A 19,209-nucleotide genomic window follows, 5' to 3' on the forward strand; every position below is an offset into this window, starting at 1 on the left:
ATACTTGGTTGTGGATTTGTATTATCCGTATGAACTAATCGTAGAAGACAATGTTTTTGCTGTAATTACCAACACAGTATATGGATAGACGTAATTATTAATCCCTTAAGGGAAATTAAATTGTCATAGCAGTTGAAAATAGACTGTCAAAAAAAGCCAGGTGCATTCTTGTGCTTATTGTCTACCAGCCAGTAATAACTAAATAACTAAAATACAACTTATACAACTCATAAAATTCAATGTGTTCTCTAACATTAGAATAGAATTGTAAATCCTACCTACATGCAGTTTATTCTCCCCACCCGATTTTTTCCAGACTGTGTTGAGTAAGTTACTAATTAGAGGAGGTTATTTAAGAGAGTCTCTGTAGGTCTACCGTTTGACTCTGATAAAGACGCACTTGAAATTGAAACGTTAGTCCTCTACATTAATAAAGTTGTCTTAAATTCGTTGGCTCCGGCATCTTTAAAGTATTTCCCGCTACAACATTGCTCTATTCCGAGAGCACCGGACAGACATGCACGAGCTCACGAGCTGCTGAGGCGCGTTTAAAATCACTCTTTAATTCAACACATTCTCAATGATTGTCTTTCTCCAGCAAGTTTCAAAACTCTGCAAGCAGATTTTTCACACGTCGGTGTACAGATAGTGCATGCCGTTTTTAGGGATGCACATCGCGTCGAAAATAAAAGCATCTCCTCCTGCAGGAAATTCTAAAAGTGTTACTTAAATTTTACCTGAGAAAGGTGCAATGTAGCCATCTCAATTGAAATCCACACGCGCCCAATAAAATATCAGTGCGCTTTATGTTGTCATTTACGGCAATTATTAGTAGTTTGATGTAAATGCCTGACGGTAAAGAGCACAAATAATACCTTATTTTTTTAGACGCATACCTCGATTTTGGTGAAGATACTTACAGTTTTGAAAAAAATACCAAGATATTTTTTTAAAAGGTTAAATTACTCAAATAAGTGTCAAATATAGAACTAAATAGATGACGTGTATCTAAGGGTCCTTTAGACTTCCGGGAGTGTGTAAACAGATCGCAAACGGAGTCGCTTCGCCCACAAGATGTAAGTTTCTGCCCTTTCTGTGCATTTTATTCCACAGAATATATCATAATTCATTAGCCAACACCGTGGTGCTAATAACGCTGTTGTTGTCCTCTGCATTAGGGCTAAAGTAACGTTTAAAATCACCCTGACGTCGGATCCCCGGCTTCCATACAAAGTGTGAGTAGCTCACCTGTCACGGCTTTAACGAAACATTCATTTACATTTCTTTCTCTTTTTAATCTTTTAATACGTTTGACGCACATATTGGTATTTCACGCTGTTGTAGAAATCTGAGCTGGTTTGTTTTATCTACAATGGACGTTGCCATTGAGACAAACATCTGTTCGTGTAAAGCTGCGATTCACATTCTGATATGACTGAATAAAAAGGTACACCAGCTCCGTTTACTCCCGTTTTAGACGTTTGATATACAGTACTGTACTCGCATTGCAGCATTTTGTGAGTTCTATTATGAATTAAATAGGCTTTGTTAATACGGATGATGTAACTTGTCATTGAGCTCATTATTTTCTGACAACTTTGAGTCCCGTGAGGAAAAAAAACAAAAAAGAGATGCCAGAAAGGAGGAGCAGCAGCATAAACAATCACAGGCATGGCTCATTTAACAGTAGAGTTTGGAAGATACTTTAGTCAGACTACAGTAAACAGTACATGTATTCTGTAAGTAACACGTTATTCCTGTGACATTCACTTGGCAGCATCAGACTAGTGGTAAAAACACAGACAGCTATAGACTCAGTGTGGGGTCATCCTCCTTATTAGACCCATTATTTCCAGGTGTTCCATACATGTCTGCTTTTTTTTATCTCACACAATCTCAAGCAATAACAATCATCCTCAATAATAATTTGTGTTTTCCACAGAGAAAGAGAAATCATAAAATGACATCTTCTTTGTCATTTGTCATTCCAGAATCCATGGATATGCAAAAATCATTGTTAATTCTAAACATTTAACTAACTCCTATTTTACTGTGAATACAGCTCACAGTGTGTGTGTCATCACTAAATCTTGTAACGTACATACAGATCTTAAATCAGATTTGAGGTGAGCACAGAAAAGTCTTCCTCACTCAGTAGATTAAAAGTAAAAGTAAAACTTTGCATATGTCAAAGAAGACATTTTTGAATGGATGAAGGTTTTATGCAGTTAATTTAACATACAATTTCATTATTGATTGCTGGAATTCTATTGCTGTCGCTCATAATATTTGAGAAGTGCATAGAAAGAAGTACTTCAAAGTTTTGGATTCACTCCAATTTACCACTAGAGCAGTATGTACATGATCCTGGGACGGGGAGCTCCTATTAAGTGCTACGTTTTGTGCAGTATGAGGTAACTGTTGCACCATGTTTTGCAATAATCTGTCCGTTACTATTTTCCATTATGTTTTTTTGGTGGAGGATGATTGTGGTTATAACAAATGTAGTAATTTGTAGTTAAGTGTTATTCAAGAGGGATTTGAGTTGCAGTCAATGGGACGTACAATCTGTCATAGCCACTGTACAACTTCAGAGCGGTATGATTTTCTTTACAAAAACACCAAAACATTTTCACCATGATTTACGTAGCAAATGACATGACGCTATGTGGTACTTTAAAACCTAGTTATTTTTTATTTTGTTGGAACTTATATATTTGCAATTCCTATGTTGTCTTGCATGTTAAAGATGTGCTGAATGAGTTGCGTTGTTCCCGAAGACAACTGGTCAAACCGGCAAACATTAGCTCCTTTTTTTCATAATTACTTTTCTTGCTTGAGCATTTGCAAATAAGTAGTTGAATAAACTGGGTCCAGGCTAGGGCTGCACGATTCTGGAAAAAATGTGAATCACGATTTTTTTGCTTAGAATTGAGATCACAATTCTCTTGCACGATTTTTTTCAACAAAATGTTTATTGCACTGATGAACTTTAACAAAACAAAAAAACTTGTTGCTTTGGCAGAGGCATAGTAGTAGTTCTATCATTGGAAGATAAGTCATTTTTTTTTTTTCCTCCGCTTTAACTCTCACTCACTCTTTCCAAACACTCAACTGCAGGCGGCTTCCTCCACTGAATCACGTGTTGTAAAGACGCTTTACCATAGGTTGAGGGAGGAGGCAACCGCAGTGCTGCGTTTGGGGGCGCTTCAAAAAATCCGGAAGGAAATAGGAGCATTTGTGATGCAGCTCGAGATATGAAATGCTTCAGAATCGCTGTGTGTAGAAATGAGATCACGTGTATGTGTGAATCGAGATCGCGATTTTTTTACGATTTTTTGTGCAGCCCTAATATATATATACACACACACATATATATATATACACATATATATATACACACATATATATACACACATATATATATATATATATATATACACATATATATGTACACACATATATATATATATATACATATATATGTACACACATATATACACATATATATATACACACATATATATATATTAGGGCTGTCAAAGTTAACGCGTTAATAACGCGTTAACGCAACATCCTCTTAACGCCGTTAATTTTTTTAACGCGCGATTAACGCTCGGTATTTAAAAAAAAAAAAAACGCGCATTGTATGATTTATGGCCGTCGGTGGCACCTGTAGTCTTGATCCAGAGGGAAGGTGCGTGTCCACAGGCTGCGGAGTTTCCCCGCGTCCCAGTCATTGTGTATGTGAAAAGCCGTGCAATGCATTCTGGTGGCGTTGCGGCGAATGTCGAGAGACGGCGCGCGAGTTGGCCGCTCCTCATTTGCCTAAAGTATAAGTCGAATCTACTTTATGCTAATCAGAGGCGCCGGGCTCGACTCGCCGCCTCGGGAACGCTCGCGAACGCTCGCAAAAAGTTGTTGTTTAAATGAGAGCGCCTGTCAATCATCCTCTAGTGGCAGCCCACCAAGCGTGCAATACTGGGAAGCGGCGCGTCCACACGCGTTTAAAATCGATTTGTGAACGGCAAATTCACCTTCAAAAGACAGCCGGATGGTTCAGTCGATAAGACCAAAGTCATCTGCGCGTACTGTGGGTATGAAATGAGCTACCATAGAAGCACGTCCAGTCTGAGATATCACTTGCAAGCCAATGCACTTATATCCTAACTGTACTTATCTCCTGTTACACTATCTCCTGTGACATGTTCACTTTAATTGTTTGTGATATATTCTTATAACCCTGTTTTGATCCCATGTTTTGGTAAGGGGATATTTGAAGTGTTAAATAAACATTTTCATAAATCAAGTATATTTGCCCTTATGTTGTTAAAAGTATTAAGAATATGAAAAAAATACATTAAGGTACATTTAGAAGAAGAAAAAAAAAAGTGCCAAAAAATGCGATTAATTTGCGATTAATCGCGAGTTAACTATGGACAAAATGCGATTAATCGCGATTAAAAAAATCAATCTTTTGACAGCCCTAATATATATATATATATATATATGTATATATATATATATATATAGTAAAAAAAACACAAAAGTCTGACAAAAACAAACCCAAATACAAGTTCAAAATGTGAATGAATGACATCATTCCACCCCCCTTTTCAGTCATGTCCATTCTGATGACATCAGTGTGATGTCACGCTGTGATGTGCATTATTGAAATGTTTTCCTTCATAGTCCATTCTGATGACATCACAGAGTGACATCACAGAGTGACATTAAAGGATTGAGGCAGTGGCTTGGATTCCAGAATCTGAACTCAAGGGATCAAAGGCAGTGGCTTTGATCCATGAGTCTACAGATTGTATAAATAGCAGGCGAGCACATCATTCGGTGTGGTGTTCTTGAGATACGATCTAGTGCAGATACGATCTATTACAGATACAATCTATTACGGATACGGTTTCATACAGGACCATTTACTACTGTAGGATTTCAATCGACAGCGATGCAGTCTATGTCAGAATCCAGTGTGCCCCAATCTGCTACAGCCTGTGCCATGGACGGAAGAACCCAGCAAGCAGACCAGCAAATATCTGCTGGCGGTCCAGGGGGCCGTCCAGCACCTGAGTATGGTCACAAACCTTCTGTCACTACGGCGATGCAGAAAATCCACTGCAAGGACGGAGAGGTTCAGGGACTGAAGCAGTTTGAGCATGAATACTGGACAGAAAGGACAAACTTCTGTCACATGATTCACAAGCGCAAAGTGCGTGTGAACCATCTGGAGAGTCTTATGGAGATCCGAGAGAAGCAGTTCGGAGATGAAATCAAGAAAAGCTACGAAACTGCAAAAACGCAGGAGTCTGAGATCTACAAGCTGAAGAGAAAGCTTCAGGTGCAGGAGGAGAAGACCGAAGCTGCAAACCTCCTCAGTCAACAGAGATTTGACGAGATGGTTGCAAGGTACGAGGCAGAAATAAAAAAGCTCTCGCACCAAAGCAACACTGAAGACCAGGAGAAGGTGACCCTTTTGGAAGAGCGGGTCTGCCAGGGGGACACCCAAAACCTGCAACTCAGGAAAGATAAGGAGGTTCTCTCTCAGCAGCTAGCAGAGACCACAAACCAGCTGCTGAGCAGAGAGACTGAACTCCTGGAGAGCAGCCAAGCGTTGCAGACACGATGCGACGCTCTAGAAGCTGAGCTTCAGAAAGAGCTGGCTGCAAAAGAACGTAGCCAGGAGACTAACGTCCAACTGATGGAAGAGAGAAAGGAACTAGTAGCCAAGTTCCAAAAGGACCTAGCCATGTCACAGCAGCGCTTGGAGACAAGCATCATTCTGCTGGAGACAAACGTCAACCAGCTTGAGGCTGAAAAGAAGGAAATGGACGACCAGCTCACAAAGGTTCTGGTAGAGAAACAAAGCCATGTCGCCCAAGTGGAAGCTTTGCAGACAGCCCAAATGGTTCTGGATGCAAAGTTCAAAACGGAGCTGGCCAAGAACGACAACTTGGCGACAAAGCTACGAGAGGTGGAGGACAACAACAAAGATCTGGCTGAGAAGCAAAAGAGCTTGGAGAAAGACCTCCAACAGGAGTGTGCTCTCGTCAAATCCATGGAGGAAGACCTGGCAAATGAAGCATATCGCTCTCAGGCCAAAGTCATAGAGGTCCAGGACGACAACAAGGACCTGGAGAAGCTCTGTCTGAAACTGAAGAAGAGGAAAGCAGTCTTCTCTCCCTTCAAGAAGAAGATCCAGGACCCGCAGGCAGAGCTGCAAAGGATGAAGGACAAGATGCACGAGAAGGAGATGAAGAAGAAAGCCAAGCAGGAGAAGAAGGAGAAAGAGCGGGAGGAGAAGCAAAGGAAGAGGGGTATGTCCAGCCACCAGGAAAACCGGTGTGGCAGCGACAGCAAGGTGGAGGAGGCTGCCAGTTGTTCAGCGGAGGCTGGACAACAGTAACTCCCCCCTTCCCCTCTCCAGGCTTCCCACCTTGCCCTCTCCACCCTTCACCCCTTCGACTCTCCATCCTTCTTCCCTCCCTCCTCCTCTACCTCCGTCACCTCCATCTACCTCACCACTCCTTCCACCCACTCCTCCTCCCCCCTCCCCCTCATTCAGCAGCACGGTTGCTCAGTGTTCAGCACTGCAGCCTCACAGAGACGCCGCCACCCGTCCCTCTGTGTGGAGTTTGCATATACTCCCTGTGTCTGCGTGGGTCTCCTGGTTACCAGGTTTCCCACTAAATCACAAAAATATGCACTTTAGGGTTTTCTCCTGGCGCTCAGGTTTTCCCACAATGTATACATATAAAAAAAAATATGTATGTATTAAAAAAAAACGCAATTCCATTCCATCCAACAAAAATGGTCATGTGACATCATTCCATCCCCCCCCAAATCAAGAAAAGCTACAAAACCCTTTTGAAAGAGCGGGTCTGCCAGGGGGACACCCAAATCCTGCAACTCAGGAAAGATAAGGAGGCTCTCTCTCAGCAGCTAGCAGAGACCACAAACCAGCTGCTGAGCAGAGAGACTGAACTCCTGAAGAGCAGCCAAGCGTTGCAGACACGATGCAACGCTCTAGAAGCTGAGCTTCAGAAAGAGCTGGCTGCGAAAGAACGTAGTCAGGAGACTAACGTCCGTCTGACGGAAGAGAGAAAGGAACTAGTAACCAAGTTCCAAAAGGACCTAGCCATTTCACAGCAGCGCTTGGAGACAAGCATCATTCTGCTGGAGACAAACGTCAACCAGCTTGAGGCTGAAAAGAAGGAAATGGACGACCAGCTCACAAAGGTTCTGGCAGAGAAACAAAGCCATGTCACCCAAGTGGAAGCTTTGCAGACAGCCCAAAAGGTTCTGGATGCAAAGTTCAAAAGGGAGCTGGCCAAGAACGACAACTTGGCGACAAAGCTATGAGAGGTGGAGGACAACAACAAAGATCTGACTGAGAAGCAAAAGAGCTTGGAGAAAGACCTCCAACAGGAGTGTGCTCTCGTCAAATCGATGGAGGAAGACCTGGCAAATGAAGCATATCGCTCTCAGGCCAAAGTCATAGAGGTCCAGGACGACAACAAGGACCTGGAGAAGCTCTGTCTGAAACTGAAGAAGAGGAAAGCAGTCTTCTCTCTCTTCACGAAGAAGATCCAGGACCCGCAGGCAGAGCTGCAAAGGATGAAGGACAAGATTCACGAGAAGGAGATGAAGAAGAAAGCCAAGCAGGAGAAGGAGGAGAAAGAGCGGGAGGAGAAGCAAAGGAAGAGGGGTATGTTCAGCCACCAGGAAAACCGGTGTGGCAGCGACAGCAAGGTGGAGGAGGCTGCCAGTTGTTCAGCGGAGGCTGGACAACAGTAACTCCCCCCTTCCCCTCTCCAGGCTTCCCACCTTGCCCTCTCCACCCTTCACCCCTTCGACTCTCCATCCTTCTTCCCTCCCTCCTCCTCTACCTCCATCACCTCCATCTACCTCACCACTCCTTCCACCCACTCCTCCTCCCCCCTCCCCCTCATTCAGCAGCACGGTTGCTCAGTGTTCAGCACTGCAGCCTCACAGAGACGCCGCCACCCGTCCCTCTGTGTGGAGTTTGCATATACTCCCTGTGTCTGCGTGGGTCTCCTGGCTACCAGGTTTCCCACTAAATCACAAAAATATGCACTTTAGGGTTTTCTCCTGGCGCTCAGGTTTTCCCACAATGTATACATATATAAAAAAAATATGTATGTATTAAAAAAAACACAATTCCATTCCATCCAACAAAAATGGTCATGTGACATCATTCCATCCCCCCCCCCAAATCAAGAAAAGCTACAAAACCCTTTTGAAAGAGCGGGTCTGCCAGAGGGACACCCAAATCCTGCAACTCAGGAAAGATAAGGAGGCTCTCTCTCAGCAGCTAGCAGAGACCACAAACCAGCTGCTGAGCAGAGAGACTGAACTCCTGAAGAGCAGCCAAGCGTTGCAGACACGATGCAACGCTCTAGAAGCTGAGCTTCAGAAAGAGCTGGCTGCGAAAGAACGTAGCCAGGAGACTAACGTCCGTCTGACGGAAGAGAGAAAGGAACTAGTAACCAAGTTCCAAAAGGACCTAGCCATTTCACAGCAGCGCTTGGAGACAAGCATCATTCTGCTGGAGACAAACGTCAACCAGCTTGAGGCTGAAAAGAAGGAAATGGACGACCAGCTCACAAAGGTTCTGGCAGAGAAACAAAGCCATGTCACCCAAGTGGAAGCTTTGCAGACAGCCCAAAAGGTTCTGGATGCAAAGTTCAAAAGGGAGCTGGCCAAGAACGACAACTTGGCGACAAAGCTATGAGAGGTGGAGGACAACAACAAAGATCTGACTGAGAAGCAAAAGAGCTTGGAGAAAGACCTCCAACAGGAGTGTGCTCTCATCAAATCGATGGAGGAAGACCTGGCAAATGAAGCATATCGCTCTCAGGCCAAAGTCATAGAGGTCCAGGACGACAACAAGGACCTGGAGAAGCTCTGTCTGAAACTGAAGAAGAGGAAAGCAGTCTTCTCTCTCTTCACGAAGAAGATCCAGGACCCGCAGGCAGAGCTGCAAAGGATGAAGGACAAGATGCACGAGAAGGAGATGAAGAAGAAAGCCAAGCAGGAGAAGGAGGATAAAGAGCGGGAGGAGAAGCAAAAGAAGAGGGGGTATGTTCAGCCACCAGGAAAACCGGTGTGGCAGCGACAGCAAGGTGGAGGAGGCTGCCGGTTGTTCAGCGGAGGCTGGACAACAGTAACTCCCCCCTTCCCCTCTCCAGGCTTCCCACCTTGCCCTCTCCACCCTTCACCCCTTCGACTCTCCATCCTTCCTCCCTCCCTCCTCCTCTACCTCCGTCACCTCCATCTACCTCACCACTCCTTCCACCCACTCCTCCTCCCCCCTCCCCCTCATTCAGCAGCACGGTTGCTCAGTGTTCAGCACTGCAGCCTCACAGAGACGCCGCCACCCGTCCCTCTGTGTGGAGTTTGCATATACTCCCTGTGTCTGCGTGGGTCTCCAGGTTACCAGGTTTCCCACTAAATCACAAAAATATGCACTTTCGGGTTTTCTCCTGTCACATGACAAAAATGGTCATGTGACATCATTCCATCCCCCCCCAAATCAAGAAAAGCTACAAAACCCTTTTGAAAGAGCGGGTCTGCCAGGGGGACACCCAAATCCTGCAACTCAGGAAAGATAAGGAGGCTCTCTTTCAGCAGCTAGCAGAGACCACAAACCAGCTGCTGAGCAGAGAGACTGAACTCCTGAAGAGCAGCCAAGCGTTGCAGACACGATGCAACGCTCTAGAAGCTGATCTTCAGAAAGAGCTTCTGCTCTGGTATGAGCGTAAAGAGCAATTTACAGGCACAAACATGAAGCTGTTTTGTTCATAGTGTGTGTGTGTGTGTGTGAGTGAGTGTGTGTGTGTGTGTGTGTGTGTGTGAGTGAGAGTGTGTGTGTGTGTGTGTGTGTGTGTGTGTGTGTGTGTGTGTGTCGGACACACAGGGTGCGTGTGAAGCGTCAGTGCAGTAGTACTGTGGTAGTAGTGCTTGTAGGTAGTGCATGTTGCATGTCGCTTCTACTTGCTTCTTTCTGCTTTCAGCTACGGCCACCGGCTAGCCTCCTTTGGGGGTGAAAAGAGGAGCAGAATTTGTCTCCTCCTGCCGGTACATAGCCTCTCCATCACCAAGACTCCTACAGTGCCTCCTCGCGGCCACACACGGTTAACTGGGTACCTCACAGTCCCAGGCTAAACTTTAGGAGATCGGCTGTAGATTGAAACCCACATTTGTATTTATTTTTGACGCATTTATTTCAATTTAAAACTTTGTGTATATAAATGATTATTTACAAACCTTGAAAACAAATTGGGTACAAAATGTGAAGTATGTCTTCTTAACGAAGGTAACAATTGTCATGTCCGTGATAAAAACGCCCTATCAGAATGTTCAGGGGTATTATGGGTAGGGCGGAGGAAGTGGTATTCTATTAAATTTGCATTCGGTAAACAACAGACATGTCTGTGTGTGGTCCATATTATTCGGATCAGGGCTGTTACAGTGTAATGGCCGTTAAACCAGAAACTTTTCATATATTTATAATAAAACATCATCATGTTTCATGTTCACCATCTACCTCACCACTCCTTCCATCCAATCCACCCTCCCCCTCATTCAGCAGCACGGTTGCTCAGTGTTCAGCACTGTGTATACTATATATATACTGTATATATATATATATATATATATATATATATATATATATATATATATGAAATGCTTCAGAATCGCTGTGTGTAGAAATGAGATCACGTGTATGTGTGAATCGAGATCGCGATTTTTTAACGATTTTTTGTGCAGCCCTAGTCCAGGCAGACTATTCTCTCCTTAAAATGTTGACAGGAATCCTCTAATTGAACAGAGAGGTCAGACTTTACCGGCTGCAGAGGTCAGACAAGGTCTCTCTGCAGCCGGTAAAGTCTTTCATGAATAGAGGGATATTAATAATAGGAAATGAGGCATCATATTAATTATGGCAGAGGACTGAACTTGAACACATCATCAACTTATCTTAATAATCACCAGTCACATTCAAAGTCACCGCTCACTCTCTGTTAAGGCAACATGGGGGTCTTAATAATATGACAAGCTTTCACTCTCCCTCACAATGCCGAGGCTGCTGCTTGTATTTTGCTCCTCTCTCGGCTACTTGCTGCTGTACAGACTTTGTCAAATGATTTGCCCTCCACCACCTCAGCTCCTTCTGTATTTTTCTTTACTTGGTGAATGCAATCTAGCGATTTTGGTTTGCTAGTTTTATCCCACATTTCAGAAAATATGTCTGTTGATTTCTGTTTCGTATCGCCTTCGGACATTGCAAAAGCAACCAACTGAAAGTGTATAGCTATTTATGACATAAATGCTCTTAAAAATCTCTGAAAGAAATTACTCTGTCGATCGAAACTCATGTCAATAGGTTGCAAGGTGATGTGTCTTCATGCTATTCAAATTAAATGGTGAAACAAGGCTGTATTTTATGGTCTTTTTTAAAATCCTGTTTACTGCATTGTTTTCTTACAGACTAAGTGTCCCAGACAGCACACCGTTCACAGCAGTTTTGAAGTTTGCAGCTGAGGAGGTAAGCTTACAGTTTCTGCTATACTACAAATATGTATTCCCTAACTGGGACTCGAGAGTGGTAAACTAGCCAGAGAAGGAAAACTTATGACAGTCATTTTCATGTGGGACTGCATTGCACTGCACAAGTTGCAGTAGTTAAATGTTGATGAAATCTTAGAAGGAAAAGGCAGGAAAAATACAATTGCTGACAAGGTAAAGAAAAACAACATATGTCCTAGTGGGCATCCTCTAAAGATAGAAGTACTTCCTCCTGCAGGAACTATCATACATAGAAAGATGCTAACATATTACCGGACTGTAATCTCTATATGGCCTACCAAGTTTACTTCTTGGGCAGATTTGGTATCAGAAATTATAAAAGACATTTACAAACTAAAACAAAGTCTTGGTATCTTTTGGCTGTCTGGTAAAACAGAATTTGCTTATGTATAGGTTAAAAACTGTATTTTTTTTCTCCAATTTCATGCTCCATGAGACAAAGCTCAACCTATTAATACCTGGTCACGTGTGATACTTGTGTTACCTGGCATGTAGTATGGTGGGCAGCACTTAGATAACCTTATCTCCCCAGTGACAGCCTGCCCCCTCCATCCTTTCACTGCAAATCTCACCAGCCCACATCTTCTTCTGTCCAACGCTGAAGTAGGACATGTTTTGTGACCATGCTGAGTGATTTTCTTCCAGAAATTTAAGCGTGGCTGTCTTCCCCCCCAGGCTCTCTCCTAACTGTTTGTCTGAGTGTCTGTGTGTGTGTGAAAATGCAAACACACATGCCTGTCAGGCGTAAAAGTTGGTAGACAAAAGACTGAAACACCCCCCCACACACACACACACTTCACACTTGTTTCTGAAGACATCTTAACAGCGTCATGTTGAAGTTGTCACCAAACAAAGTCAGTGAATCTCTGCCTCGGTGGATGAAGCTTTCCTTTTTGATGATTTATTCACTCTATGTCTTCAGGCCAAGTGGAATTAGACTACAACATGTCTCTGGTTATTTAACCAAAATGCATTTGTGCTGCTGAAATGTCTGAAATGTCAATGTTGTGAATTTCACTAATGGGGACTTTTCTCTGCATTCTTTTGTAGTTCAAAGTGCCATCAGCAACCAGTGCTATAATAACAAATGGTGAGTTTGGGGGGGAAAGTGACAGCTTGTCAGTAATTAGGGTCTTTCTTTCTTCTCACTCTATAGAAACTTTGTGTTTGGAAACTCAGATGAGTTTCCAAATTGGAGAATTTTCAGAGCAGTGTGATACTAGTGAATGAAACGCTGGTCAAATCAGATCTGTTTCAATGGGGAATATTGCTTCTGTTGTTTCAATCTAAACTCTCACAGGGACAAGCTACAAGTGACAGTGGGATGAATTTGACAGATGACTGTTGCCAAATAAGACCGAGATGAGATTTGTGTTCGAATGGCTTTGCCAAGTCAACGTTTTAGTTTTATCAGTGCACGATTAATGGTTGGTCTAATTGGCTGCTGCTAAGGCATAGGCAACATCATTATGGATAAACCTACAAATGATCTGCTTTTTCTTCATTTATTTGACTGACAATTTTTGGGGTTTACATTGTTTTTTTCTGTTATGGTCGCCTTGCAGATGGAATAGGAATCAACCCTGCCCAGACAGCAGGTGAGTGGTTGCATCTTTATTTCACAGAGAATATGAATAAACAAAAACCACACTTGATGTTGTTTTCACCTCCATTTAAATGTGTAAACGTGCTTGGAAGCATCATCAACCAGGGGTGCCACTCGTCAATGTGCTTTCATTAAAGCAGAACTTGAACGTTAAACATGATGAACGACAAAAACATGATATCAGCATTATATATCGGCCATCGGCCGCCCTGCTCTCTAAATATCGGCATCAGCCATTGAAAAACCCACATCGGTCGACCACTAGCTCTTAATGCATGTAAAAGCCAGTAATGTCTAAGTTCTGAGTATTTACCCAATGTGTCCCTAAACCAGAGGCAATATATTGAATGAAAACGCAAGGTTACATCCCTGCACTAAAACATCAAACAACATTTATTTTTGTGTGAATTAAGGTGGAGTTACTGAGATAATCCTAACTTAACTGACATGTTGGAACAGGCCTCATGCTTGTTTGCATGTGTTTACTCATGAATATAGATGCACCGCCTCCAGATGCAGTATTTAATGTTAAATTAAATTAAAAAAAAAAGGTGATCTCCTACTGGAGGCAAACTGGGTGCACTAAGCTGTTAGTCAGAATTTACTTGACTAGATTCCCACATTATTGCCAAGCCCTGGTGAATCACTTTTTCTTTTTCACTTTTTCTGTGTCAGCCTCCTTGGTTTTTTTTCCCTGAGGTTCATACTTACCATGTATAGCCACGTAATGGATGACTGGCTTTTCTGCATCGAGCAGAAAAAGCCAGTGTCTGCTTTGACCGAAGGCAACACTGGGTCTTTTCTGCTAAGAAAGGAAAGAGTGGTGGGCATTCACATCAGCTTTTCATCTGTGAAACGTTACTGCTGTCGAGAAAAGCCTCCGTTCAAACACTGACCAGATGGGCTTTTTTTTTTTCCCCCATCCACTGCAGCCAATCTGCCTCTTGTTCACATTGAGTTCACGGGGATGTGATGTTAATTTACAATCCCTTTTTTCTTCACGTGTCACGATAAGGCCAATGTCATACATATACTGCGTCATAGCAGGAATGAATTATACATATATGATCTCAGCGTGATAGCCGGTTGAATGAACACATTAGCAAATAAAATTGCTATCGGTGGTTCCGTCATGCAGGATTATAAATTACTCTAATGCGTGCTCGCTTGAATCCGCCTGGTTTGCGTATAGCTTTAAGTCCAAATGTCTGTGTAGCAACATACGTGAACTAATCTATGAATTTTAATTAAATTTTTCACTGCATTTCATTTTTTATTCATAAAGCCAGATACAGTTATACTAACCAAGTGAAATTGTGTTTTTTTTCATCAATATTGTAACAAACATAATTGCAGATTTTAGAAAAAGTCAGTTTTTCTCTCAGCGTGTGATTTGATATTTAATTTTGCAGTGTATCATATTCAGTGATGGTTACGCCCCGTATTACAGAGCGCAGATTATAAACCGTGATCTTTATGTGTTGCAGGAAATGTTTTTCTTAAACACGGCTCCGAGCTTCGCATCATTCCCCGAGACAGAGTGGGAGGACAAGAAGACTGATGCTGCTCTTCCTTGTCGACGGCATAATGACTCATCTGGCAGAATCCTAACACTTGAGACCAGGAAACACCTCGGTGTGTGTGTCATATTTATTTTTTGGCCCACGACTGACAGTGACTCACGAGAGAATATAAATACATTTGATGATGACATGCACACACACTTGCATGCTCCCTGCTTCTTTATTCCTTGTCATTTTCTTCTTCTTTTTTTCTGTTGGTGAAGCTGCATCAAAAAATTGAAGTGACATCAAGAGTCCTTAAAACACAAAAACACAGCAGCTTAATGCTTAAACAGTTCTTGCTTTTTACTTTTGTAAATGACCATAAACATGCAACAACATGTTTTCAAGGATCATTGTCGTTATATTAAAGTTGGCTGGCGATGCGCAGGTATAATTGTCTGGTCACATTAGATATTTTTTTGTCAGACTATTGTCAGTAATCCACAAATAAGATTAATAAACTTGCATCATGGATCTGTACTGTATCGTGGACTCTTTCCATACCTAGAGGGAAGTTAATGAAATAGATTAAAGCTGGTCTAAGGACATGTTCATCTGTCGGTGCAGGCACGTGGATCTTTGCTGCCCTCTGTCAGGTTACGTTTTAACATCAGTTTGTACTCACCGCTCTGTATTTCAAGTCCTGTCTTATCCCCCATCTTCGCACAATAAATATACATAGACTACATTGTGTAATACGAAATATGAGAGTGACTGGAGTCTCTGGTCCTGTGTTTTTTCTTATGGAAGGAACAGCTGGCAATGAAAATATCCCTTCATATTTAGCCTCCAGATTGTTCTCATCCGAGACAAAATCATGAGTAACGAGTGGACCAGTAGTTTGTTCTGAATTGTGCCTTATTGTTTCTCTGATTAATGAGGGAAAGAGGCTTAACAAACGCTTCACATTAATCACTTTAATCGGAGAAGGTTTGAGTCGGTTTTTTTCTGAATTTGTTCCTTTTTTGCATCCCGGACAAAAAAAACAAAACAGAAAGGCATACTTGGTAAAGAAAAATAGGCTAGAGAATAATGGAGCGTGCATGCCGTAATGCACCAGAGGAAGCACACCGTTGTGTCTCACCATCCATTAAGATGCAGACTCCAATGAGGGAGGGGAGGGGGGGGCGGCTGGAGTGCCATCACAAATGGATTTTCTCATTTATTTTAATCAAAGTCGCTGCTGGGCACATTCACCAGAAATGTACTTCTAAATGGGAAAAAACCCACAGAGTGCCCTGGATGCAGCAGATGTTATACTCTAGTGCTGTGTTGGCCTACACATGCTTAATTGTTGCTGTTTGTAAAAAGAAGAATACATATAAAAGATTGTCTTCAGGCCAGCAACGTTTGACATGTTTTACACACTGACTGAGTACAAAGAAAAAAAAAGATAACATTGATTCATTAAATTCATTTCATCACATCCTCGGATTCTGCGCTCTTTTAGGCATGAAATTAAAATGTCACACTTAAATCGGCTGCTGCAGTTTTAATCTTCATGGGCAGCGAGATAGAGAGATGCATTATAATCACATTTCAGGTTGAGCTGTCGGTACTGAGCCAAATTTAGGATGAACTGCTCTGCAGAGCTGGCTCCCAGTGTGTCCCCTGGATGAAGTCCTAACTGGGACTCGCACAGGAGGAGAATTTCTTTTGATCCGCCACCACATCGGCAGCACAACCGTTGCAGGCATGGCTCACGGGGAAACGTGTCTTCAGGCGCCCTCTAGACAGACGAATGATAAAAAGCAGTCTATCGCCTGCGCTGTGGAACAGATCCCGCAGGCGAAGGTCACATTATGGTCTGGCTGAGAGTGTCTGCAACATCTGGGGGAGTCCTTTAGTTGTGATGAGGCAATGAAAGTGAGGAGGGGACGTGTGTGTGGCCGTGGGTTGATTGAATATTTGTGGTTTGTTCGATGAAAACGGGTGTGACTGTGTTGCATTTAATGGAGCGTGGGCAGGTATGTCCTCCACCACTCTCTTCGAATGTGTCTCCATACTCAAAAAAACACTTTCTCCTTAATCTCCGTTGCAGCTTTCAAGCCATTCCATTTTGAACCGTTCCTCTCCGTTTGCTGTGTAAATCACCCGTCGGAACACTGGTTCATTTTTGAGCAAACTTGTGACACTGATCGATTAGACGGGTTTGAATTGTCAGGTATTGTTATTTTTTTAAGAGTTTGAAGAGGGCAGAGGAACAGGATGTTGACGCAGAGATGAGAGAAGTATTTACTGATTGCAGTGGCTGTGCATGAAGCTGTGTGTGTGTGTGTGTGTGTGTGTGTGTGTGTGTGTGAGAGAGAGAGACACAGGAAGAGATAGAGGATTCAAGACCCCCTTGCTCCAAAAACGGGTTTTCCCATTGACTCGCACGGCTTTATAAACGGCATGTTGAGCGTGCTTCTTGGCCTCCCATTAAAGGCAGCCAATCTAAAATGAGATCTGGTGGTCCTCGATAGACCCGGAGCAGATAAAAGCAGCTCCGTGACCACGGGTCAGTGAACCAGACAAGGAAATGGGGAACCAGGGAATAGAAACAGCCCCCGTCTCACAGCCCATTTTCAATTAATTCCCAAACACCTGTCACTCAAACACATGCAGTGTGTGTGTGTGTGTGTGTGTGTGTGTGTGTGTGTGTGTGTGTGGATCACATCCATCCATCCATCGTCTACTGCTTTATGTAGAGACAGACAACCATTCACACTCACATTCACACCTACAGGACATTTAAAGTCAATGAACCTATCCCCATCCTGCATGTCTTTGGACTGTGGGAGGAAGCCGGAGAACCCGGAGAGAACCCACGCTCACATGGGGAGAACATGCAAACTCCACACAGAAGGAAGCCGAACCTGACCCAGGAATCAAACCCTCGCTGTGAGGCGACAGTGCTACCCGCTACACCACCGTGCAGCCCTGTGGATCCCAAACAAGCTAAATCACCACATGAGGCCATGTGAAGATTATTTAATTATATGAATGACCTAATTCTGCCCCCTTCTGTCTTGAAATTAGTATGGCAGCTGGAGGGAAATCCCACGGAGGAGCACTACACTGTTATACCTCTCTGGTTCACGTTGGATCTCTTCCTCTCCAGAACATCAGTGAATTCGTCTCGATATGCTTTAGAGATATTTCGGCATCCAGCATATTTAGATATGCTGCAATTTTCTGTAACTCGGCAACGAGAGGTAAACAAACACATATCTCGCACATATCTCTGCCAAGAGGAAGATTCTTCTTTATCGAAGATCAGAGCCTCTGATATCCTTCAAGCTAAAGTGAGATGCGGCTTTAGGGCAGCATTTTAGAGGATCTCTTGATCTCAAAATACACCTAAACCTGGGTTTGTATCTTCCTCAGTGGTACATAACTGTATACAGATGCTGTACGTTGTTTCCCTTTGCTTGTGTCTTGAAATTCAAGATAATCCACTGAGACATATTATGCTATACTTTGCTCTCTCTCTGTTTTGACCAAGCTTCGTGGAAACAGCAAGAACAAACTAAAGTCGGCCTGTGGCTGTTGTGTCCTCAGACTACACTCTCCACGTGGTTTATTAATACTCCCACAAGCCCTTTAAACACATTGGTAGAGAAAGTTGGTGCGGAGAGAGAGAGAGAGAGACGAGATACAAAGAACGAGGGGATTATAAAAGATTAGCCCTAGGACTGCTCCAACAGATTTAGGAGACCACTTAACTCAGAGCAGAAAAACAGTTTAGTGAGGCGAATTTTCAAATAGTTTTACAACTTGTAAAGTTTCTCCTTTGCAACTATAGTATCGAGTCCTTGTAGCCCACACTTACAGAAATTAGAAGATGAAATAATGTTATGTAAAAAAAACTGTGACATTCAGCGTTTCAGACAAACAGCGATGAATGAAGGAGAGAGATGAGTCATCCTTTGGAGCAAATATGAGCATCCGAGGAGCATGTTTGTGAGCCCTGGTTTCACGAGGTGTGTGTTTTCCACGACTCCCTGGAAGAAGAGATCTTGTATCTCCGTGGGATCTTGCTTAAATAAAGGATAAATTAAGAATCAAACCAATCAAATAGTAATGAAGGCTTGATAAGTCTTTAAAAATGCTTTCCTCAGCATCATGATGGGGTCTTAATTGATGGTCTTAATTTAAATCCTAAACTCTGTAACAGTTTAAAGACTAGATATTTTGGGATTGGCATCAAACAGGCAGCATTAACATGAAATCATTAGAATGCCGATGAAATTAACTAATGAAGCAAATGATCCTCTTAAAGCACATTATCGCTTAATAAATAAAGACGACTGAAGTTATGTTTACTTGCAAATGAAGAGTTTAATACAGCCTCTGAACACAGTTGTATTATATTTTTTTCTGGATTCTGGAGGGAGTTCTCTTCACCCAAGGGTGTCATCGGGGTTATCT

The 19,209-nt window shown here is 42.8% G+C and overlaps 1 protein-coding gene across 1 annotated transcript; it reads left to right on the forward strand.

Annotated features, from left to right (window-relative positions):
- The first annotated feature begins 983 nt into the window (after positions 1 to 983).
- Positions 984 to 15,270, forward strand: ufm1 (ubiquitin-fold modifier 1). Its single transcript, XM_084028086.1, has 6 exons — positions 984 to 1,076; positions 1,179 to 1,235; positions 11,527 to 11,584; positions 12,676 to 12,715; positions 13,191 to 13,223; positions 14,719 to 15,270. Coding segments are annotated over exons 1-6 (264 nt in total). The 5' UTR covers positions 984 to 1,074; the 3' UTR covers positions 14,793 to 15,270.
- Positions 15,271 to 19,209: the final 3,939 nt, after the last annotated feature.

Source organism: Eutrigla gurnardus, assembly GCF_963514095.1.
Source record: "Eutrigla gurnardus genome assembly, chromosome: 15".
In the NCBI taxonomy this organism is placed as follows: Eukaryota; Metazoa; Chordata; class Actinopteri; order Perciformes; family Triglidae; genus Eutrigla; species Eutrigla gurnardus.